Raw genomic sequence first — 25,148 nt, 5'->3', positions numbered from 1 at the left:
ACAATTAGGCTAAGAGGGTCGACTCGTCGTCAAACAACAGAGGGGGTCCGACTCGTCGTCAAACAACAGAGGGGGTCCGACTCGTCGTCAAACAACAGAGGGGGTCCGACTCGTCGTCAAACAACAGAGGGGGTCCGACTCGTCGTCAAACAACAGAGGGGGTCCGACTCGTCGTCAAACAACAGAGGGGGTCCGACTCGTCGTCAAACAACAGAGGGGGTCCGACTCGTCGTCAAACAACAGAGGGGGTCCAACTCGTCGTCAAACAACAGAGGGGGTCCGACTCGTCGTCAAACAACAGAGGGGGTCCGACTCGTCGTCAAACAACAGAGGGGTCGACTCGTCGTCAAACAACAGAGGGGTCGACTCGTCGTCAAACAACAGAGGGGTCGACTCGTCGTCAAACAACAGAGGGGTCGACTCGTCGTCAAACAACGGGGGCCGACTCGTCGTCAAACAACGGGGGCCGACTCGTCGTCAAACAACAGAGGGGTCGACTCGTCGTCAAACAACAGAGGGGTCGACTCGTCGTCAAACAACAGAGGGGCCGACTCGTCGTCAAACAACAGAGGGGTCGACTCGTCGTCAAACAACAGAGGGGTCGACTCGTCGTCAAACAACAGAGGGGTCGACTCGTCGTTACCACTTACATGATAAAGAAGCATCATGCTCTCTCTCCTCCTTCCATGAAAATACATTTAACGCACAAACAATAACACCGGTACAGGAGAGAGAGAGGCGGGACAGACAGCAGACTGACAAACCAGTAGCTACCCTGTCATCGCTGGCTTTCTGACTGACAGGCGCCTGTCCTATCAGCAGAACACTGGAAGATGCATCCTGTTCATTCTAGAGACAGAGGGCTATCAAGACGTTCCTGACTAGAAGAATTTAAACTTTTTTTTAATATATATATATATATATGAAAAGAAGTCTAATTAATTCATGAAGTGGAAAAAAAAGTAGCCGGCTGACAAGCGGATGATCGGCACTTAGAGAAAACACTGAATGAGACAACCACATAGCAGTCAATTCATTCATATCACATATGGAGACATTAAGGCCATAGCACAGGAAGTAAGGAAATCACATCCACGTCAGGATTTATAAACCCACCCTGAGTTTGAGAGGAGCAACATTCCTCTGTGTTCCACTCCACAGCTCCATCAGCAAGTCTCCGTAGCATTTAGCCATGTGACCTCGCATCCCGATGGGGTTGGTTCTGGACACACAACAACAAGTCAGTAATGCTGTCCTACAAGCTGTACACCTTTTCACAGACGCACACAGGGACAGACACACACACACACAGGTACAGAGACACACACAGACACACACACAGGGTCACACACAAACACAGGGTCACACACACACACACACAGGGTCACACACACAAAGGGTCACACACACACACACACACAGGGTCACACACAGGGTCACACACACACACAGGGTCACACACAGGGTCACACACACACACAGGGTCACACACACACACAGGGTCACACACACACACAGGGTCACACACACACACAGGGACACACACACACAGGGACACACAGGGACACACACACACAGGGACACACACGGACACACACACAGGGACACACACACACACACAGGGACACACACACACACACACACACACACACACAGGGAAACACACACACACAGGGAAACACACACACACAGGGAAACACACACACACACACACACACACAGGGTCACACAGGGATACACACACACCACCACCCCCCCCCCCCAGCTACCTGTTGAGTTCATACAGGTGTCTTCCTGAGATGAAGTAATCAGTGAGGGGCGTGGTGTTGCTAACACACTGGATACTAGAGTTCATAAAGCACGTGTTGCCTAGGTTACTGAGGCCCGTGGCACCCTTCTCCGTAGCAACTGGGGGGGGGGGGGTAGACATGTACAGTATTACATATATGTTTGAAAGGTTTTAGGAGAGAAGGTGAGGAAGGTTAGAGACATAAATCTAATCCTAAATACTGAAAGCTCTTGATAACTGCATTGTAAATGTATGTAACCGATGTACTGGTAGAAGGTGGCTGTGAATGTAAAGCGGGACGATGATGATGATGATGATGATGATGGCGTCAGCGATATCCTCCCGCTGTACCTTTGTGTCGGTCCATTTTACTGCTGTTAGCGATGAAGGACATCTCTTCTGGCCAGCTCATGTCTTTGTTCCGAACTAAAAAAAAACACACGAGATGAAGGTTTTACACATCAATGACTTACTGAAGACCTGTTACTTTTAATATTCTCTTTTTAAAATCAGAAGTTTGCAGTCACAGGTTATTAAACATTTCAACACACAGCAGTCAGATAACATTTTTAATTCTAGTGTTGAACGTACCCTCGCTAACCGAGTGTCCATTTGAACGTACCCTCGCTAACCGAGTGTCTATTTGAACGTACCCTCGCTAACCGAGTGTCTATCTGAACGTACCCTCGCTAACCGAGTGTCTATTTGAACGTACCCTCGCTAACCGAGTGTCTATTTGAACGTACCCTCGCTAACCGAGTGTCTATTGGAACGTACCCTCGCTAACCGAGTGTCTATTTGAACGTACCCTCGCTAACCGAGTGTCTATTTGAACGTACCCTCGCTAACCGAGTGTCTATTGGAACGTACCCTCGCTAACCGAGTGTCTATTTGAACGTACCCTCGCTAACCGAGTGTCTATTTGAACGTACCCTCGCTAACCGAGTGTCTATTTGAACGTACCCTCGATAACTAAGTGCTGCTCGTCCTGGATCTTCAGGCCTTCCAGAGTGTGGTCCTCATCATCCAGCAGGGTCAGATCGTTCTGGGGGAAGGAGAACCGGGTCAGATAGTTCTGGGGGGAGGAGGAGTACTGGGTCAGATAGTTCTGGGGGGAGGAGGAGAACTGGGTCAGATAGTTCTGGGGGGAGGAGGAGAACTTGGTCAGATAGTTCTGGGGGGAGGAGGAGAACTGGGTCAGATAGTTCTGGGGGGAGGAGGAGAACTGGGTCAGATAGTTCTGGGGGGGGGGGGGGGGAGGAGAACCGGGTCAGATAGTTCTGGGGGGAGGTTTGTATGAGAGGTCAACATCCGCAAGTTTATATTTTATAATATCACCGTAGTATCACTTATAAAATGTAGTGGTCAACATATGATAGTTGCTCAACACACACACACACACACACACACACACACACACACACACACACACACACACACACACACACACACACACACACACACACCTCGCTGTTGTAGCGCCACAGCCTCATGTCCTCGTCTTTGATGCGCAGCCTCCGAGACAGGTACAGGTGGATGTCCTTGATGGTGCCCACGCGGCTGAAACAGCCTGTATAGGCCAGGACACGCTTCAGAGGAACGTTGGGGGAGGGCACGTTACCTGGAGGGGGAGGAGGAGGGAGAGAGAAAGAGGGGGAGGGGGGAGAGAACGAGGGGGAGGACGGGGGAGAGTGAAGGGGCAATGAGGTGGGAGAGGGAGGGGAGAGGGAAGGAGAGGGGGAGGAGGGAGGGAGAGGAGGAGAACACTCCAGCCTTTAGTGAACTATAAGCTCATCAAACTCATCAGAATTACTGAAAAGTCCTGTAATATTGTAAATAGTCTCTCACCCAGACTCACATCCCAGACTCACATCCCAGACTCACATCAACTTGTAGAAAATGAGTTAAATCAACACATTATTATAAGAGATAGAGAATAGTTCAGCTCATGGAGGATTAGGTGTAAAGAAGCAGCAAGAAAGGTGTGTTTTAGATTTGGTTATTTAATTAATACAGACTGAGTCATTACATTAAAACGCATCCAATCAAAAAGGCAACAAAATCTATTAGTTCAGTTTATAAACAATTAATAAAAAACTAAATGGAATTTATTGATTTGAAAAGTAAAGTCAGGCAGCACAGCCTTGCTCTTTGATCAGTGTGTTTTGGTCTAGTCATTCTCCCAGCAACACAGCCTTGCTCTTTGATCAGTGTGTTTTGGTCTAGTCATTCTCCCAGCAGCACAGCCTTGCTCTTTGATCAGTGTGTTTTGGTCTAGTCATTCTCCCAGCAGCACAGCCTTGCTCTTTGATCAGTGTGTTTTGGTCTAGTCATTCCCCCAGCAACACAGCCTTGCTCTTTGATCAGTGTGTTTTGGTCTAGTCATTCCCCCAGCAACACAGCCTTGCTCTTTGATCAGTGTGTTTTGGTCTAGTCATTCCCCCAGCAACACAGCCTTGCTATTTGATCAGTGTGTTTTGGTCTAGTCATTCCCCCAGCAACACAGCCTTGCTATTTGATCAGTGTGTTTTGGTCTAGTCATTCCCCCAGCAGCACAGCCTTGCTCTTTGGTCAGTGTCGCCAATGATTGTGGGTGCGATTCCCGCTGAGGCTACCCATATGTAACATGTATGCAGCATGACTAAGATAACAGCATCTGCTAAATGGTATATATTATATATGGTATTATTTATATGCCTGGTCAGTTTGTATTTGTGACCGGAGCCAAACTAACTCCTCTGGGCCAGACATCTGATGTGGTGATTTAAATCGGACCGGCGCTCTAATGCCTCACAGCGCCCCCGCACGGCGCTCTAATGCCTCACAGCGCCCCCGCACGGCGCTCTAATGTCTCACAGTGCCTCTAGCCGCGAGAAGTAAGGGTGGCATAGCACGGGGGTGTTGTCATGCTGAAACAGGAAAGGGCCGTCCCCAAACTGTTGCTACAAAGTTGGAAGCACAGAATCATCTAGAATATCATTGTATGCTGTTGTGTTAAGATTTCCCTTCACTGAAACTAAGGGGCCTGAACCATGAAAAACAGCCCCAGACCATTATTCCACCTCCACCAAACTTTACAGTTAGCACTATGCATTCGGGCAAGCAGCGTTCTCCTGGCATCTGCCAAACCTGGACCAGTCCATTCTAATATCTTGATTAGGGGTGGACCAGTCCATTATAACAGAATGATTAGGGTCGGACCAGTCCATTATAACAGCATGATTAGGGGTGGACCAGTCCATTATAACAGCATGATTAGGGGTGGACCAGTCCATTATAACAGCATGATTAGGGGTGGACCAGTCCATTATAACAGCATGATTAGGGGCGGACCAGTCCATTATAACAGTATGATTAGGGGCCGACCAGTCCATTATAACAGTATGATTAGGGGCCGGACCAGTCCATTATAACAGCATGATTAGGGGCCGGACCAGTCCATTATAACAGCATGATTAGGGGCCGGACCAGTCCATTATAACAGCATGATTAGGGGCCGGACCAGTCCATTATAACAGCATGATTAGGGGCCGGACCAGTCCATTATAACAGCATGATTAGGGGCCGGACCAGTCCATTATAACAGCATGATTAGGGGCGGACCAGTCCATTATAACAGCATGATTAGGGGCCGGACCAGTCCATTATAACAGCATGATTAGGAGCCGGACCAGTCCATTATAACAGCATGATTAGAGGTGGACCAGTCCATTATAACAGCATGATTAGGGGCCGGACCAGTCCATTATAACAGCATGATTAGAGGTGGACCAGTCCATTATAACAGCATGATTAGGGGTGGACCAGTCCATTATAACAGCATGATTAGGGGCCGGACCAGTCCATTATAACAGCATGATTAGGAGCCGGACCAGTCCATTATAACAGCATGATTAGGAGCCGGACCAGTCCATTATAACAGCATGATTAGGAGCCGGACCAGTCCATTATAACAGCATGATTAGGAGCCGGACCAGTCCATTATAACAGCATGATTAGGAGCCGGACCAGTCCATTATAACAGCATGATTAGGAGCCGGACCAGTCCATTATAACAGTATGATTAGGGGCGGACCAGTCCATTATAACAGCATGATTAGAGCCCGGACCAGTCCATTATAACAGCATGATTAGGAGCCGGACCAGTCCATTATAACAGCATGATTAGAGGCCGGACCAGTCCATTATAACAGCATGATTAGGGGCCGGACCAGTCCATTATAACAGCATGATTAGAGGCCGGACCAGTCCATTATAACAGCATGATTAGGGGCCGGACCAGTCCATTATAACAGCATGATTAGGGGCCGGACCAGTCCATTATAACAGCATGATTAGGAGCCGGACCAGTCCATTATAACAGTATGATTAGGGGCGGACCAGTCCATTATAACAGCATGATTAGAGGCCGGACCAGTCCATTATAACAGCATGATTAGGAGCCGGACCAGTCCATTATAACAGCATGATTAGAGGCCGGACCAGTCCATTATAACAGCATGATTAGGGGCCGGACCAGTCCATTATAACAGCATGATTAGAGGCCGGACCAGTCCATTATAACAGCATGATTAGGGGCCGGACCAGTCCATTATAACAGTATGATTAGAGGCCGGACCAGTCCATTATAACAGCATGATTAGAGGCCGGACCAGTCCATTATAACAGCATGATTAGGGGCCGGACCAGTCCATTATAACAGCATGATTAGGGGCCGGACCAGTCCATTATAACAGCATGATTAGGAGCCGGACCAGTCCATTATAACAGTATGATTAGGGGCCGGACCAGTCCATTATAACAGCATGATTAGGGCCGGACCAGTCCATTATAACAGCATGATTAGAGGCCGGACCAGTCCATTATAACAGCATGATTAGGGGCGGACCAGTCCATTATAACAGCATGATTAGGGGCCGGACCAGTCCATTATAACAGCATGATTAGGAGCCGGACCAGTCCATTATAACAGCATGATTAGGGGCCGGACCAGTCCATTATAACAGCATGATTAGGGGTGGACTTCAGTAGTAGTAGTAGAAGCGTTTGTTGGCTCCTAGCAGGCCGTCTTTCTTTCTTGCTGCAGGCTTACATTACCTCTGGGGAGGTGCTGGGGGAACATTCTCAGGCTGGTCATACCCATGTTAACCCAGATGTTGGACTGGGGGGTGCGTGTGGCGGGCTGCTGCCGCAGGAAGAGGAGGTAGCGTGGGAAGAGTTCCAGCTCAGCATGGCCTGTTTCCGTCTGCTGGATCACCTGGGAAAAAAGGACAGGAGGAGGAAAAGAGAGTACATGCATTCAACAATTACCGCTAAGGGCTGAACCCTAACTTTAGGTACACATACATACTAAAAAGTTCACGAAAATCATCCAGAATGGTTTGAAAAATCGCTCAAGCCAGACCCGGACCTCAAGCAGACCATCTATGGCACAAGTGTCAAACTCATTCCACCAAGGAACTCCCCTCACCTGGTTGTCTAGGTCTCAGTAAGGAACTCTCCTCACCTGGTTGTCTAGGTCTCAGTAAGGAACTCCCCTCACCTGGTCGTCTAGGTCTCAGTAATGAACTCCCCTCACCTGGTTGTCTAGGTCTCAGTAAGGAACTCCCCTCACCTGGTCGTCTAGGTCTCAGTAAGGAACTCCCCTCACCTGGTCGTCTAGGTCTCAGTAAGGAACTCCCCTCACCTGGTCGTCTAGGTCTCAGTAAGGAACTCCCCTCACCTGGTCGTCTAGGTCTCAGTAAGGAACTCCCCTCACCTGGTCGTCTAGGTCTCAGTAAGGAACTCTCCTCACCTGGTTGTCCAGGTCTCAGTAAGGAACTCTCCTCACCTGGTTGTCTAGGTCTCAGTAAGGAACTCTCCTCACCTGGTTGTCTAGGTCTCAGTAAGGAACTCCCTTCACCTGGTTGTCTAGGTCTCAGTAAGGAACTCTCCTCACCTGGTTGTCTAGGTCTCAGTAAGGAACTCCCCTCACCTGGTTGTCTAGGTCTCAGTAAGGAACTCCCCTCACCTGGTTGTCTAGGTCTCAGTAAGGAACTCCCCTCACCTGGTTGTCTAGGTCTCAGTAAGGAACTCCCCTCACCTGGTTGTCTAGGTCTCAGTAAGGAACTCTCCTCACCTGGTTGTCTAGGTCTCAGTAAGGAACTCCCCTCACCTGGTTGTCTGGGTCTTAATTGAAAAGGAAAACTAAAACCCACAGACACTAGACCCATGAGTTTGACACCCCTGATCTATGGTTCAGTGACAGGGCAAACGGTTCAGTGACAGGGCAAATGGTTCAGTGACAGGGTAAATGGTTCAGTGACAGGGCAAACGGTGGTTCAGTGACAGGGCAAACATTGGTTCAGTGACAGGGCAAACGGTTCAGTGACAGGGCAAACGGTTCAGTGACAGGGCAAACGGTTCAGTGACAGGGCAAACGGTTCAGTGACAGGGCAAACGGTTCAGTGGCAGTGTAAGGGATGGCTGTGGCAGTGTAAGGGATGGCTGTGGCAGTCATGACATTTTGTCAGCTGATTGTCATGTAAAAGACAATGTTTTTCTGCCATGCGTAATATGTGTTAGGCTATGTATTATATAACGGCACAAACATTATTTTAACTCAGTTTTTTTCCCCCCAGGCTCAGAAGCCTATGACTATGCATAAATTAACATGCTATGTGGTTGTTTTTGAATGAATCGTCACCTGAGAAAGCTCTGTCCATTTCCTTATGTTAGGCTTTAGACTTAACAACGACCATGTTTTACACTCTGTTTCAACCTGCTGTTGAACTTCTTTCTTCAAACTGATAATCGCAGTGAGGTGAGTTTTAAAAGCATGATACTGTTTTATTGATAAGTGTTTGATGTGATTTTCGATAGCATTTGTATTGATGTCAGAGTGGTTAGAGGGACAATAGAACTCTTAGTACCAGGCTATTAGGACCTGATGGTCGTTAGAGCCCTGAGTACCAGGCCATTAGGACCTGATGGTCGTTAGAGCCCTGAGTACCAGGCCATTAGGACCTGATGGTCGTTAGAGCCCTGAGTACCAGGCCATTAGGACCTGATGGTCGTTAGAGCCCTGAGTACCAGGCCATTAGGACCTGATGGTCGTTAGAGCCCTGAGTACCAGGCCATTAGACCTGATGGTCGTTAGAGCCCTGAGTACCAGGCCATTAGGACCTGATGGTCGTATTAGACCTTGGTCGTTAGAAGCCCTGAGTACCAGGCCATTAGGACCTGATGGTTCGTTAGAGCCCTGAGTACCAGGCCATTAGGACCTGATGGTCGTTAGAGCCCTGAGTACCAGGCTATTAGGACCTGATGGTCGTTAGAGCCCTGAGTACCAGGCCATTAGGACCCGATGGTCGTTAGAGCCCTGAGTACCAGCATTAGGGACCCGATGGTCGTTAGAGCCCTGAGTACCAGGCCATTAGGACCCGATGGTCGTTAGAGCCCTGAGTACCAGTCAATTAGGACCGATGGTCGTTAGAGGCCCGGAGTACCAGGCCATTAGGGACCCGATGGTCGTTAGAGCCCTGAGTACCAGGCCATTAGGACCCGATGGTCGTTAGAGCCCTGAGTACCAGGCCATTAGGACCTGATGGTCGTTAGAGCCCTGAGTACCAGGCCATTAGGACCCGATGGTCGTTAGAGCCCTGAGTACCAGGCCATTAGGACCCGATGGTCGTTAGAGCCCTGAGTACCAGGCCATTAGGACCCGATGGTCGTTAGAGCCCTGAGTACCAGGCCATTAGGACCCGATGGTCGTTAGAGCCCTGAGTACCAGGCCATTAGAACCTGATGGTCGTTAGAGCCCTGAGTACCAGGCCATTAGGACCTGATGGTCGTTAGTACTACCAACATACGTCCAGAGTGCATAAAAGGAGATTACAGTGACTCAATGGTCACGTGGAATTTTTCTGCGCCGTCAAGACGGTAATACGGTCACTGCAACAGTCCTAGTTGGGGTCGTGTTGTGGGTCCATCTACGGTCAATAGTGTGAGAGGTGGTTGTGTTGTGGGTCCATCCGTACCGGTCGTGGCAGGCTGAGGTTGGCTCCATACCAGTGGAACAGCGCCCTCCACACAGGCTCTGGTACCGTCTCAAAGTCCCTGCCCGCCACCAGCTGTAAGGACTGCTTCAACCGGCCTCCTTCCATGGTCAATGAGGGGGCCTGGGGGAACAGGAGAGAGACAGGGGGTCAGAGGAGGACACATAAAACACATTATCTCCTCCTCCATTACTGATGATGGATATACACAGGCCATATCTAATGCCTGCTGGCCGTATCGTCAGAGCTCAGAGATAAGATCATGTACAGGGGGACAGAGAGAGAGACACACCGAGAGAGAGAGAGAGAGAGACACACACACCGAGAGAGAGAGACACACCGAGAGAGAGAGAGACACACACCGAGAGAGAGAGACACACCGAGAGAGAGAGAGAGAGAGAGAGACACACCGAGAGAGAGAGAGAGAGAGAGACACACCGAGAGAGAGAGAGAGAGAGACACACCGAGAGAGAGAGAGAGAGACACACACCGAGAGAGAGAGAGAGAGACACACACACCGAGAGAGAGAGAGAGAGACACACACACCGAGAGAGAGAGAGAGAGAGAGAGAGAGAGAGAGACACACAACACCGAGAGAGAGAGAGAGAGACACACACACACCGAGAGAGAGAGAGAGAGACACACACACACCGAGAGAGAGAGAGAGAGACACACACACACACCGAGAGAGAGAGAGAGAGACACACACACACCGAGAGAGAGAGAGAGAGACACACACACCGAGAGAGAGAGAGACACACACCGAGAGAGAGACACACCGAGAGAGAGAGAAAGAAACCGAGAGAGAGAGAGACACCGAGAGAGAGAGAGACACCGAGAGAGAGAGAGAGACACACCGAGAGAGAGAGACACACACACACACACCGAGAGAGAGAGACACACACACACACACCGAGAGAGAGAGACACCCGAGAGAGAGAGAGAGACACCGAGAGAGAGAGAGAGAGAGAGACACAGAGAGAGAGAGAAGACACCGAGAGAGAGAGACACACACCGAGAGAGAGAGAGAGAGACACAGAGAGAGAGAGAGAGAGAGACACCGAGAGAGAGAGACACACACCGAGAGAGAGAGAGAGAGAGAGAGAGAGAGACACACCGAGAGAGAGAGAGAGAGAGAGAGAGACACACACACACACCGAGAGAGAGAGAGAGAGAGAGAGAGAGACACACCGAGAGAGAGAGAGAGAGAGAGAGAGAGAGAGAGAGAGAGAGAGACACACAGAGAGAGAGAGAGAGAGAGACACACTGAGAGAGAGAGAGAGAGAGACACAGACACCGAGAGAGAGAGAGAGAGAGACACACCGAGAGAGAGAGAGAGAGACACACACACCGAGAGAGAGAGAGAGACACCGAGAGAGAGAGAGACACCGAGAGAGAGAGAGACACCGAGAGAGAGAGAGACACCGAGAGAGAGGGAGACACCGAGAGAGAGAGACACACACCGAGAGAGAGAGAGACACCGAGAGAGAGAGAGAGACCGAGAGAGAGAGAGAGACACACCGAGAGAGAGAGAGAGACACACCGAGAGAGAGAGAGAGACACACCGAGAGAGAGAGAGACACCGAGAGAGAGAGACACCGAGAGAGAGAGAGACACCGAGAGAGAGAGAGACACACCGAGAGAGAGAGAGACACACCGAGAGAGAGAGAGACACCGAGAGAGAGAGAGACACCGAGAGAGAGAGAGACACCGAGAGAGAGAGAGACACCGAGAGAGAGAGAGACACCGAGAGAGAGAGAGAGACACCGAGAGAGAGAGAGAGACACCGAGAGAGAGAGAGAGACACCGAGAGAGAGAGACACCGAGAGAGAGAGAGACACCGAGAGAGAGAGAGAGAGAGACACCAAGAGAGAGAGACACACCGAGAGAGAGAGAGAGAGACACACCGAGAGAGAGAGAGAAACCGAGAGAGAGACAGACAGATGGTTGGATGGAATAAAAATGTTTTCTCCTTGAACTTAAATCAACAACTTGATGTTGGAAAATGTACAAGACAATATATTAGATGTAACCACTATATAATATGGGAGGCAAACACACACCTTCATGGGGTCTGTGTTGACCAGGGGCTGGTTGTCGATGGCTCCAGGCCTCTGAGCTGCCAGCTGGGACTGGGACTGAGAGAGGGAAGGGATGTGGCCGTTGGACCCGGAGAAACACTGGTTGTTGTCTGACACGTTGTGTTGCCGGGCAAAACAGATCTCTGTGGCTGAGGGGCCGGTCTGGGTGGTCACCACTGAGGAGGAGGAGGAGGAGGGAGAGGGGGGCATCAGAGTAACACACTTTATATTCAGGTTCAAGTACAGGAACACTTTACATTCAGGTTCAAGTACCCTTAGAGGGAACATAAAAGGTTAAAAGTAGTTTATAAACAGTAAATCATTTATTGATACGTAGTTTATAAATACTTAATAAACAGTTATAAACCATAATCTGAGGCTATAACATTGAGCACAGTGCTCCCTAGTGGCCAGTCTGGTCACTGACCTGTGTTGTGGGACTCTGTGGCTTCAGAGGCGCTGGACACAGCATTAGGGGACCTCTCCTCTGAGGGGCTGGCTGGGCTGGGGACCCCCAGACTTTCACCTACCCCTGGCTTCAGGGGGGCAGGCTCGACGGTGGCAGAGGCCTGAGGATTCCTCAAAGAGGAGAGGATAGAGGGCTGATCCACTACGATGGACTTGTGGTCCTGGGGAGAGAGAGGAGAGGATGGTCAGTAAACCTTGGGTTGTTGTGATTATCATATTCTTCAATTTAACAGTTAGGCTTCCCAAACGGCATCCTACTCCCTATGTAACGCACTACTTTTGACCCTATGAGCCCTGGTGCCATTTAGGACGCAGATTTTGCACTTCCACTCACATATCTGACGTAGTCTTTCCACAGCTTCCACCACTGGCTGGAGATGAGGAACCTGTTCTCACCAGGCTGAAGCCCATGTCTGCCCTCTCTCTCCAGCCACCCCCTGAACACACACACACACACACACACACACACACACACACACACACACCAGATTTCAGAGCGTTAAAGTGTAGAGGTGTAAAACACAAGAGTTCTTCAGGAGATGTGTATACCTGATGATTTGTCCTTCCTCTTCAGGAGTAGCAGGCCGAAGGCCCAGGACAATGTGGGACACCTGCAGAAAACACACAGAAAGTCAACTACAAAACAGAGACACACACACACCTGGAACAAACCACAAAATGAGAGAGTGTGTGTGTGTGTGTGTGTGTTCTGACCTGGAACAGCAGGTTGAGGAACTCGTTGGCCAGAGCGCTCGTCACACTCCAGATTTGGTAGTCCTCTAGGGTCAGGTGACCCAGCTGTGTGTGCAGGGGTCAAAGGTTAGTGTGAAATACAACAAGGGCTAAATGTCAGTGGACAGCAGTCACGTTATGTGAATTATAGTCCCAACCACGTTACAAAACCACGTAAAAAAAAAAAACGTATTTAACTAGGCAAGTCAGTTTATAACAAATTCTTATTTACACTGAAGGCCCACCGGGGAACAGTGGCCTTGTTCAAGGCCAGAACGACAGATTTTTACCTTGTTGGTTCAGGGATTCGTTCCAGCAACCTTTCAGTTACTGGCCCAACGCTCTAACCGCTAGGCTACCCCGCCGCCCCTCTAACCACTAGGCTACCCCGCCGCCCCTCTAACCACTAGGCTACCTGCCGCCCCTCTAACCACTAGGCTACCCCGCCGCCCCTCTAACCACTAGGCTACCCCGCCGCCCCATAAACACCTGATTTCTCCTAGAAGAGTCTCACCTTGGTCGTGTCGTGTATCTTCAGGATTCCTTCCACTATGTCCGACACGTTGGTGAGCAATTCCTGAAAACAGGACAACAAGAATCAAAACTTAGGTAAGGTACTTATCAAACCCAACCACCTCCAATACACTAGCCGTTTAGCCTGTATCTCAGCAGTTCTTACAGGGAGTGTGTCTGTGTCCACCAGGTTTAGGAGTAAACCGTAGAAACCGTAGAAACCGGGGTATTTTGGGAAAAATCCATGAGATACCTTCATAACTATTTATTTGAAGTTTTTTCAATAAATGTGAATATTTGTAGCTACTTTTTTTTTAAGTGAATACCTGCAGTCAACTTGTGCAATACGTTAGGAGATGAAGCAGATTGGGTTCTTCATTTCACCCGTCACATTACGAAGCTCACCGTAGATCCCCAGAACAGTTCAGTCAGTCACGTGTTTGTTTGGAAACAGCACAACGGGAGAAAGCGGGAACTGGTGAATCCATAGAGGTCTATATCTATCGGCAAGTCTCTGTTGTGATGAAGTTACACTTGTATACAATTCACTACTAAATGTTTATCTGACTACCTGTATCTGACTACCAGTACTGACAGGGAGTGTGTCTAACTACCGGTACTTACAGGGAGTGTGTCTGACTACAGGGAGTGTGTCTGACTACAGGGAGTGTGTCTGACTACAGGGAGTGTGTCTGACTACAGGGAGTGTGTCTGACTACAGGGAGTGTGTCTGACTACAGGGAGTGTGTCTGACTACAGGGAGTGTGTCTGGCTACCAGTACTTACAGGGAGTGTGTCTGACTACAGGGAGTGTGTCTGACTACCGGTACTGACAGGGAGTGTGTCTGACTACAGGGAGTGTGTCTGACTACAGGGAGTGTGTCTGACTACAGGGAGTGTGTCTGGCTACCGGTACTGACTGGGAGTGTGTCTGACTACAGGGAGTGTGTCTGACTACCGGTACTGACTGGGAGTGTGTCTGACTACAGGGAGTGTGTCTGACTACAGGGAGTGTGTCTAACTACCTGTATCTGACTACCTGTACTTACAGGGAGTGTGTCTAACTACCTGTATCTGACTACCTGTACTTACAGGGAGTGTGTCTGACTACAGGGAGTGTGTCTAACTACCAGTACTTACAGGGAGTGTGTCTGACTACCAGTACTTACAGGGAGTGTGTCTGACTACAGGGAGTGTGTCTGACTACAGGGAGTGTGTCTGACTACAGGGAGTGTGTCTGACTACAGGGAGTGTGTCTGACTACAGGGAGTGTGTCTGACTACCAGTACTTACAGGAAGTGTATGTGTGCGATTGTCTTTCCACACCTCCAGGAGTGCGACCACCATTTCATGGATTTCGTCTCGAGACAGAACCCCATCCCGGTCCACATCAAACACTTTGAAACAAACTGGGAAACAAGAGAGAAGGGAGGATACAAATATAATATTAGAGTTTCTAACTAGACTCCAATAAGAGCTTCAAATGATCTAACACTGATCCAGCTGATGGCTAAGTCTACATGGACCAAACCTAGAGATCCTTCAAAGTAATCTCTGAATTGATCTTATTTTAACAAATACACCAGAGAAAAATGTTTTTACTGGTGTCTTCTCCCCAAGATATTAGCAACCATTGCCCATAATGTGTGAAAGGAAGCCTTCGGTTTGGAAATCTCTACCTATGAGAACAGATCACACAGCAGCTCTTACATTTCTGCCTCTCGGCGACGGGCCCCCGGCAACAGGCAGACAGGCCACAGGAGATCTCCTTAAAGTCGATGTGATTGTCCAGGTTCTCATCAAACGCATGAAACAAACCTGGAAAACAAGATCAAAAGTCAAGTATGCCACGTTTGCTAAATTAGCCAGGTACGCCACGTTTGCTAAATTAGCCAAGTACGCCACGTTTGCTAAATTAGCCAAGTACGCCACGTTTGCTAAATTAGCCAAGTACGCCACGTTTGCTAAATTAGCCAAGTACGCCTCGTTTGCTAAATTAGCCAAGTACGCCACGTTTGCTAAATTAGCCAAGTACGCCACGTTTGCTAAATTAGCCAAGTACGCCACGTTTGCTAAATTAGCCAGGTACGCCACGTTTGCTAAATTAGCCAGGTACGCCACGTTTGCTAAATTAGCCAAGTACGCCTCGTTTGCTAAATTAGCCAAGTACGCCTCGTTTGCTAAATTAGCCAAGTACGCCACGTTTGCTAAATTAGCCAAGTACGCCACGTTTGCTAAATTAGCCAAGTACGCCACGTTTGCTAAATTAGCCAAGTACGCCACGTTTGCTAAATTAGCCAGGTACGCCACGTTTGCTAAATTAGCCAAGTACGCCACGTTTGCTAAATTAGCCAAGTACGCCACGTTTGCTAAATTAGCCAAGTACGCCACGTTTGCTAAATTAGCCAAGTACGCCACGTTTGCTAAATTAGCCAAGAATGCCAAGTTCTACTATTAAAATTGATCTTTGTTAAAAGAGAAATAGCTTTGTGTGAGGGCTTGAATAAAAACAGAGGGAACTCGTCTAACCGGATCACAAGGATGACATTTCCAGTCATAAATGTTCATGTATTTTACATGATGAACCACAGATTGAAATGTAAAACAGAAATTCTGACAGAAACTTTTAAAATATGTTTAGTTTTATAAAAAAAAAAGTGCTAGACATGCATAACATGACTTTTCAAAACAGAAGCCTGTCACTGCTCGTGTTGTGAGATACATTTTGTTTTGTTTGAAGGAAAACATAGGGGTTTGGGCCCAGCCATAGCCAATGGGCTGGCCTCGGGGAGAGCTGTGTGTTTACACTAAAACCCGCCCACTCGAACGATCGTCATTGTTCCTCGCTCTGGGAGCCAGTGGAGTGAGAGAGCAGAAGGTCACTAAGCTGCTACTATTGCCGCCAAACTCAAAACACAGCCAACAGCATAGTGACAAAAGTCACAAATAAAAAAAATGGCCAACATTCTCCTGTTCAGGTCATTGTTGACATGTTCGCCTTTATAATCAAGTTAGCCTGCTAGCTACATGCTAGCTAACGTTAGCTGCTAACCTTTGTGTGATCGACAATGCAGCTATAAGTAAACATTAGCTAGCACAAAAGACACCTCTTCCAAAGGCCAGCCCCCATCTTTTCCTTTAAACTATTTTTCACAACACAAGCAGTGGTGCCGAGGCTTCTGTGGTCAAAAGCAATCCAAACAACATGGTCCTAAACATTGAGAGACCATCAGAAGGGCTTCTCATCCAAATAATCCATAAAAAAATATGTATGTGTACAAAGTATAGCATTTAAACATCATTTAGTGCATGTTTGAGTGTTCATGGGTAACTGTCTGGCTGGGGGGGCACCAGGTTTACCATGTCCCAATAATAATCTACCTGGCATCACAAATACACATCAGAAACATGACATACCTTTACTTAGCGAAGCGTGAATGGGAGGAGAGACCAGCGGGACAAAGGTTTCCAAGTCAAAGCGTCCGGTCCTGGACTGGGCTTTCAGCAGCCAATAGCGCTTCTCCAAGTCAATGATATCAGACTCTTCTACTGTAGGAGGGGAGAGGAAGAAAACACTTTTTTTTAAATAATCAAAATGGCAACCAATCTAGAGTGATTTTTCTAGAGTCGCTGAGCATCGTCTTACTAGAACACAAGTCACATGACCTAGCAGTGCTAGTACATTAAGGAAAGGAAACAGTGTAGATTTCCACCCAGCCTCAGTTCATCTCTATATGGGGCCAGAGGGGGACCGCGCGGGGGCCAGAGGGGGAGGCCAAGAGGGGGACCGCGCGGGGGCCAGAGGGGGACCACGCGGGGGCCAGAGGGGGACTACATGGACTTGGACTAAGATATGGAGCCCCGCCGATGACGTCATATGTTTTCATGGTTCCATTCTGATGGGCATATGGATTATGGACAGCTTTGTAACAAGCAGCACAGAGGATAGTCTTTAGTAGTAGCCTGGCCCCAGATCTTTAAGTAGGGTTTTTCTCCCCTCCAGATTTCCAGCTTATTCCAGGAATCTTCCAAAATGAATTTTCTAACTCTATCTGTTAAGTGATTTAGTCTATCCAGGGTTAGTCTTGAGCTGAGACCATGACTGGTCCTAAAGGCTGTGCCAAGGCTCAATAGGTGTACTACCATAGCCACTGTTTAGTATGAAACCTGCCAGCCAGAAAAGGGGCCGGTCGACCCTGGGTTAATCCTCCCTCTCCTTTCATCACACTAATCCACAGCTAATAGGTTTAACCTAAGGTTCACTAGCTCATACTAACCCAGGCTTTCCTTTCCACCACACTGGCCCATGAGCCAGCACATACACGTCAATCAGACAGGTGTCAAATCACAAAACAAAAATCAAGACCGCATGCCTCCATGGAACCCTAAATAGTGCACTGATTTTGTAGTGCACTGATTTTGTAGTGCACTGATTTAGGGAATAGGGTAATGTTTGGGATGTAGATTAAGTCACATTCATTTTCTGGCTGGAGAGGAGACCAGTCCAGATTTCCATCACAAAGCCAAGCTGGTTCCTAAGTCTCACTGCTAAGACCGACGTTCTAGTTTTCTGTCTGCATTTATAAGACTGATGGGTCAATAACACAGCGAGCCCACTGGGGGATAATGTAGCCAGGCTAGCAGCGAAAGCTGCAGATTGGGACGTACGTGTGGATTGATAGGGGCTATTTATTTATTTATTTCTCTCCCCCCCCAAGGTTTATTCCTAGAATAGCCCGCCTCAGCAGGGTTCAGTTGACTATGTGGAGAGAGCGCAAATCGGTGTGTGTGTGTTCAATCTGAAGACAGATGGAGAAAGAGAGAAGTGGAGAGGTCAAGAGGACAGAGAGCGAGACAGAGAGCGAGACAGAGAGCGAGAGAGACAGAGAGCGAGAGAGACAGAGAGCGAGAGAGACAGAGAGCGAGAGAGACAGAGAGCGAGAGAGACAGAGAGCGAGAGAGACAGAGAGCGAGAGAGACAGAGAGCGAGACAGAGAGCGAGACAGAGAGCGAGACAGAGAGAGAGACAGAGAGAGAATGCATAAGGCATGGGGAAAGTAATAGTGGACAGATGAATAATTGAGAAGCATGGAGTGGAGTTTGGGAGGAGACAGGTGTGTGGTGGGGCCTGCCACTGGCTGACTAAGTAGAACAGCTTGACAATACTAAATCCTCAATAAACAAACAAGCATGCACGTCATATGCACGCACGCACACACACGCCACACACACACACCAAGCAATACAAATAAAACCTACAAAATAAATATAGGTCCTCAAAAATGTCTTTCAGAAATACACCAATATAGTCCATGTATCAATCCCAAACACTAAACAAAGCTGAATGAAAGATATTTGTGTTGTGTTTACTGAACGCACGCCAGCGGGGGCTAGCCTAGCAGTGACTCGTGCAGTGGTAAAGGCCTGGTAGGGACTAGCGAGGAAAGCAGAGCAGGGGGGAAGCTAGCCTAGCAGTGACTCGTGCAGTGGTAAAGGCCTGGTAGGGACTAGCGAGGAAAGCAGAGCAGGGGAACAAACACCTGCTCATCTTGTTGCTGTGTGTCATTACTCAGCCTGCCCGACACTGCTAATCTGTAAAACTCTTTCTCTCTTCTATGGATCGGCTCCAGGACTAGCTAGCCCCCAGACTGACTGGCTCCAGGACTAGCTAGCCCCCAGACTGACTGGCTCCAGGACTAGCTAGCCCCCAGACTGACTGGCTCCAGGACTAGCTAGCCCCCAGACTGACTGGCTCCAGGACTAGCTAGCCCCCAGACTGACTGGCTCCAGGACTAGCTAGCCCCCAGACTGACTGGCTCCTGGACTAGCTAGCCCCCAGACTGACTGGCTCCTGGACTAGCTAGCCCCCAGACTGACTGGCTCCTGGACTAGCTAGCCCCCAGACTGACTGGCTCCTGGACTAGCTAGCCCCCAGACTGACTGGCTCCAGGACTAGCTAGCCCCCAGACTGACTGGCTCCTGGACTAGCTAGCCCCCAGACTGACTGGCTCCTGGACTAGCTAGCCCCCAGACTGACTGGCTCCAGGACTAGCTAGCCCCCAGACTGACTGGCTCCAGGACTAGCTAGCCCCCAGACTGACTGGCTCCAGGACTAGCTAGCCCCAGACTGACTGGCTCCAGGCCTAGCTAGCCCCCAGACTGACTGGCTCCAGGACTAGCTAGCCCCCAGACTGACTGGCTCCAGGACTAGCTAGCCCCCAGACTGACTGGCTCCAGGACTAGCTAGCCCCCAGACTGACTGGCTCCAGGACTAGCTAGCCCCCAGACTGACTGGCTCCTGGACTAGCTAGCCCCCAGACTGACTGGCTCCAGGACTAGCTAGCCCCCAGACTGACTGGCTCCAGGACTAGCTAGCCCCCAGACTGACTGGCTCCAGGACTAGCTAGCCCCCAGACTGACTGGCTCCAGGCCTAGCTAGCCCCCAGACTGACTGGCTCCAGGACTAGCTAGCCCCCAGACTGACTGGCTCCAGGACTAGCTAGCCCCCAGACTGACTGGCTCCAGGACTAGCTAGCCCCCAGACTGACTGGCTCCAGGACTAGCTAGCCCCCAGACTGACTGGCTCCAGGACTAGCTAGCCCCCAGACTGACTGGCTCCTGGACTAGCTAGCCCCCAGACTGACTGGCTCCAGGACTAGCTAGCCCCCAGACTGACTGGCTCCAGGACTAGCTAGCCCCCAGACTGACTGGCTCCAGGACTAGCTAGCCCCCTGACTGACTGGCTCCAGGACTAGCTAGCCCCCAGACTGACTGACTGCAGGACTAGCTAGCCCCCAGACTGACTGACTGCAGGACATGCCTCATCCCCTTGCTAGCTAGCTCACTGACTATGCCGGGAATAGGGTGCCATTTGCGATGCACCCATTAGCTTAGCATGCTAGGTTAACCGCTAGGCTAAATGGCTAACTGTCTATTTCAGGACAGGACTCTACTGGCTGGTTTAGACTGATCTCTTTAATTGCTTGCTGTTTGATTCAGTATTTTGTTCTTAAACAAGAGGCTGCACATCTCCATGACAGAGTAGCCAGACATACAGAGAGAAGTGATTTGCATTGTGCGTTTGGGACTCATGACACGTGAGTTTATACGTAAACCCTCCAATTAACACTTCTACAACCTGGAAGATAGTGAGAGGACTACACAGTAAATACTAGAGGTCGACCGATTAATCGGAATGGCCGATTAATTAGGGCCGATTTCAAGTTTTCATAACAATCGGTAATCTGTATTTTTGGCCACCGATTTGCCGATTATTTTTTAATTTTTTTATATATATTTTTTTTACACCTTTATTTAACTAGGCAAGTCAGATTAAAAACACATTCTTATTTACAATGACGGCCTAGAAACGGGGGTTAACTGCCTTGTTCAGGGGGGATTTGTTTTTGCAACCTTTGGTTGCCAGTCCAACGCTCTAACCACCTGCCTTACATTGCACTCCACAAGGATTAACAGGCTGACTACCTGTTACGCGAGGGCAGCAAGAAGCAAAGGTAAGTTGCTAGCTAGCATTAGACTTATAAAAAAAACTATCTTAACATAATCACTAGTTAACTACACATGGTTGATGATATTACTAGTTTATCTAACGTGTCCTGTCCTGCGTTGCATATAATCGATGCGTGCCTGTTAATTTTCATTGAATCACAGCCTACTTCGACAAACGGGTGTTGATTTAACAAGCGCATTTGCTAAAAAGTACTGTCGTTGCACCAATGTACCTAACCATAAACAACAATGCCTAACAGGAATATTTAGACTTAGCCACCCGTTAGATAAAATACGGAACGGTTCTGTATGTCACTGAAAGAAAAAAAACTTTTGTTTTCGAGATGATAGTTTCCGGATTCTACCATATTAATGATCTAAGGCTCGTATTTCTGTGTGTTTATTATATTATAATTAAGTCTATGATTTGATAGAGCAGTCTGACTGAGCGGTGGTAGGCAGCAGCAGGCTCGTAAGCATTCATTCAAACAGCCCTTCGCTGTGCTTCAAGCATTGCGCTGTTTATGACTTCAACCTGGTTGGGTATAATTTGTGGAACGTTCGTAAATAACAAGGTTTCCAAAAAACAACGCATACAAAGTTGTATAGCGGCAGAATAAGATACCGGGTAGGGAGTGGTCTATTTCATTGCGTTTTTCACTCATCACATTTATTCCGAAAAATGTCTGTCCTCACATGTCTGGTTGCCTATGGACAAACATTAAGGATAAGCTACGTGGTGAGCTGATGCCTATTCGGCAGCTAGTTAGCTAGGTTTGTATGCGTTGCTACTTTGTATGTTGGTTATTGGTTGGCAACCTTTTACTTTATGTTTTTTTGGAACAGATTCCTGTTGGAACGTTCCACAAATTATACCCACCCCTTCAAGCCTATCAACTCCCAAGATGAGGCTGGTGTAACCGATGTGAAATGGCTAGCTAGTTAGCCGGGTGCGCGCTAATAGCGTTTCAAACGTCACTCGCTCTGAGACTTGGAGTAGTTGTTCCCCTTGCTCTGCATGGGTAATGCTGCTTCGAGGGTGGCTGTTGTCGATGTGTTCCTGGTTCGAGCCCAGGTAGGAGCGAGGAGAGGGACGGAAGCTATACTGTTACACTGGCAATACTAAAGTGCCTATAAGAACATCCAATAGTCAAAGGTATATGAAATACAAATCGTATAGAGAGAAATAGTCCTATAATTCCTATAATAACTACAACCTAAAACATCTTACCTGGGAATATTGAAGACTCCTGTTAAAAGGAACCACCAGCTTTCATATGTTCCCATGTTCTGAGCAAGGAACTTAAACGTTAGCTTTTTTACATGGCACATATTGCACTTTTACTTTCTTCTCCAACACTTTGTTTTTGCATTATTTAAACCAAATTGAACACGTTTCATTATTTATTTGAGGCTAAATTGATTTTATTGATGTATTATATTAAGTTAAAATAAGTGTTCATTCAGTATTGTTGTAATTGTCATAATTACAAATAAAGACATTTTTTTTTAAATCGGTAGTGGCGTTGAAAAATCATAATCGGTCGACCTCTAGTAAATACAGCCACTAACTCACACCAACTAATCGGTTAATTACTAAGATACACTTGTCAGTGTTGGACCCCCCCCCCCCCCAAATGGCACCCTATTCCCTTCCAAGTGCACTTGATTAGGGAAGAGGGTACCCTTTTTGGGGACGCTACCCATCAACTACAGGAGGTCCATTTGGCGTACCCAGTAACCCACCTAGAGGTGCGACTCTGTCAGAGTGGCAACAGAGGTACCATACCATATTCCACCACACGTGCCCAGAGACGTGCCGACGGGCCTGGCGTACACCATAGTAGTCTCCACAGGACACACGGCTAACAGCTCGGGGAAACACAGCACGACAACTCACTCATGCACCATCCTGTTCCAATAGTATTCCATTAATATCCCAACCGACAAGAAGACTGTTTGTCCGTCATGGCGTCTGCTGTGTGTGTGTGTGTGTGTGTGTGTGTGTGTGTGTGTGTGTCAGGTCGGTGACGGTCCAAATGCGTCTTAGCCAAGAGTGAGGTGGTTGTGTAGGTAGGGTATGTTCTGGAAAGTCCGTGCACACCTCATGGCCAGAGCGTGCACACACACACACACACACACACACACACACCTCTCACAGAGTTAAGAGGATCATCTGTGAGTGGGTAGAAGCAGATTACGAGCCGTCTGAAGGTACTCTCTCTGATTGGCAGCAAAGATCTCTCCTGCTCTCTGATTGGTCTCAGGATAGAAAGCAGCTAAGATCTTTGATTGGTCTTTAGTTGGCAACATGGTAAGATCTTTGATTGGTCTTAGACTGGCAACATGGTAAGATTTTTCTTTCTAACTGACAGAAAGAGAATGTGACAAATACCAAATAATATGAAATATGTGCACCGAACAAAAACTGTCAGTTTCGGGTAGGGGGTCAGGGGTCAGGGGGTCAGGGGGTCAGGGGTCAGGGGGTCAGGGGGTCAGGGGTCAGGGGGTCAGGGGTCAGGGGGTCAGGGGTCAGGGGGTCAGGGGGTCAGGGGGTCAGGGGGTCAGGGGGTCAGGGGTCAGGGGGCCAGGGCGTCAGGGGGTCAGGGCGTCGGGGGCCAGGGCGTCAGGGGGCCAGGGCGTCAGGGCGTCAGGGGTCAGGGCGTCAGGGGTCAGGGCGTCAGGGGTCAGGGCGTCAGGGGCCAGGGGGTCAGGGCGTCAGGGCGTCAGGGGCCAGGGCGCCAGGGCGTCAGGGGGCCAGGGCGTCAGGGGGCCAGGGCGTCAGGGGGCCAGGGCGTCAGGGGGCCAGGGCGTTAGGGGTCACTCACAGTGTGTAACTCCGGCCAGAGTCTGGTAGAAGGTGGGCGTGTCGTTGTCGTCTGTGAGGGTGACACACACGCCTCCGGAGAGCAGCCAACGGGAGAAGGTGAACGCCTCTGTGTTCTGAAGGAGCCAGTTCTTAAAGCGCTCATAGTTGACTTTCTCCCCCTGAGACACACAAAACACATCAACAACAAAGCATTGAGTCTGCAGCTAGGTGGGTAACTAAATACTTAACGGGTGAGTACTTGACAAAAATAGTATTGTTGGGGAGACGGACACAGAGTAGCGTTTATATCATAAGGTTCAAGGCGGCTGCCCGCCCGCCTCTTCCACTTACCAAACAAAACAAGCGCAAGAACGGAAACAGTGAATAAAGGGGCAAACTGTGATTGGTATATACATTTTGGCGCTTTTGAATGAATAACATATACCCTACCCTATTGATTTGTTATTGTTTGAACTGATGTACTGGGCCGTGTACACTTCCCTCTGTAGTGCCTTGTGGTCGGAGGCCGAGCAGTTCACATAGCAGGCAGTGATGCAACCATGTATTTCTAGACATGGTGAACGAGACACAGAGAGAGAGAGAGACACAGAGAGAGAGAGAGACACAGAGGAGAGAGAGACACAGAGAGAGAGAGACACAGAGAGAGAGAGAGAGAGAGAGAGAGGAGAGAGAGAGAGAGAGAGAGAGAGGACTAGGGCTAGCTAAGACTAACCTGCTGCTGAGAGAGAGAGACACAGAGAGAGAGACACAGAAAGAGAGACACAGAGAGAGAGACACAGAGAGAGAGACACAGAGAGAGAGACACAGAGAGAGAGACACAGAGAGAGAGACACAGAGAGAGAGACACAGAGAGAGAGGACTAGGGCTAGCTAAGACTAACCTGCTGCTGCTGAGAGAGAGAGAGAGAGGACTAGGGCTAGCTAAGACTAACCTGCTGCTGCTGAGAGAGAGAGAGAGAGGACTAGGGCTAGCTAAGACTAAGCTGCTGCTGAGAGAGAGAGAGAGGACTAGGGCTAGCTAAGACTAAGCTGCTGCTGAGAGAGAGAGAGAGTCACTACCAGAGTCTCTACCAGTTACTACAGAGTCTCCACCAGAGTCACTACCAGAGTCACTACCAGAGTCACTACCAGAGTCACTACCAGAGTCTCCACCAGAGTCTCCACCAGAGTCTCCACCAGAGTCCTCCACCA

The 25,148-nt window shown here is 49.0% G+C and overlaps 1 protein-coding gene across 1 annotated transcript in view; it reads right to left on the bottom strand.

Moving 5' to 3' along the window:
- LOC115206869 (ubiquitin carboxyl-terminal hydrolase 32) overlaps positions 1–25,148 on the bottom strand; it is a 48,956-nt gene that overhangs the window by 21,747 nt on the left and 2,061 nt on the right. Inside the window, exons 5-23 of the mRNA XM_029774046.1 lie at positions 25,036–25,140; positions 24,671–24,676; positions 23,957–24,161; positions 17,037–17,168; positions 15,330–15,437; positions 14,913–15,028; positions 13,621–13,683; positions 13,089–13,172; positions 12,924–12,985; positions 12,709–12,811; positions 12,334–12,535; positions 11,889–12,082; positions 9,808–9,948; positions 6,887–7,046; positions 3,256–3,410; positions 2,753–2,864; positions 2,141–2,215; positions 1,770–1,908; positions 1,117–1,222 (exon numbers count right to left, since the gene is read on the bottom strand). Coding sequence (XP_029629906.1) covers positions 1,117–1,222; positions 1,770–1,908; positions 2,141–2,215; positions 2,753–2,864; positions 3,256–3,410; positions 6,887–7,046; positions 9,808–9,948; positions 11,889–12,082; positions 12,334–12,535; positions 12,709–12,811; positions 12,924–12,985; positions 13,089–13,172; positions 13,621–13,683; positions 14,913–15,028; positions 15,330–15,437; positions 17,037–17,168; positions 23,957–24,161; positions 24,671–24,676; positions 25,036–25,140 — 2,268 coding nt within the window. The remainder of the gene's footprint in view (positions 1–1,116; positions 1,223–1,769; positions 1,909–2,140; positions 2,216–2,752; positions 2,865–3,255; positions 3,411–6,886; positions 7,047–9,807; positions 9,949–11,888; positions 12,083–12,333; positions 12,536–12,708; positions 12,812–12,923; positions 12,986–13,088; positions 13,173–13,620; positions 13,684–14,912; positions 15,029–15,329; positions 15,438–17,036; positions 17,169–23,956; positions 24,162–24,670; positions 24,677–25,035; positions 25,141–25,148) is intronic.

The sequence above is a fragment of the Salmo trutta genome, chromosome 13 (genome assembly GCF_901001165.1).
Source record: "Salmo trutta chromosome 13, fSalTru1.1, whole genome shotgun sequence".
NCBI classification, from domain to species: Eukaryota; Metazoa; Chordata; class Actinopteri; order Salmoniformes; family Salmonidae; genus Salmo; species Salmo trutta.
This window is presented reverse-complemented; position numbering and strand designations above follow the sequence as displayed.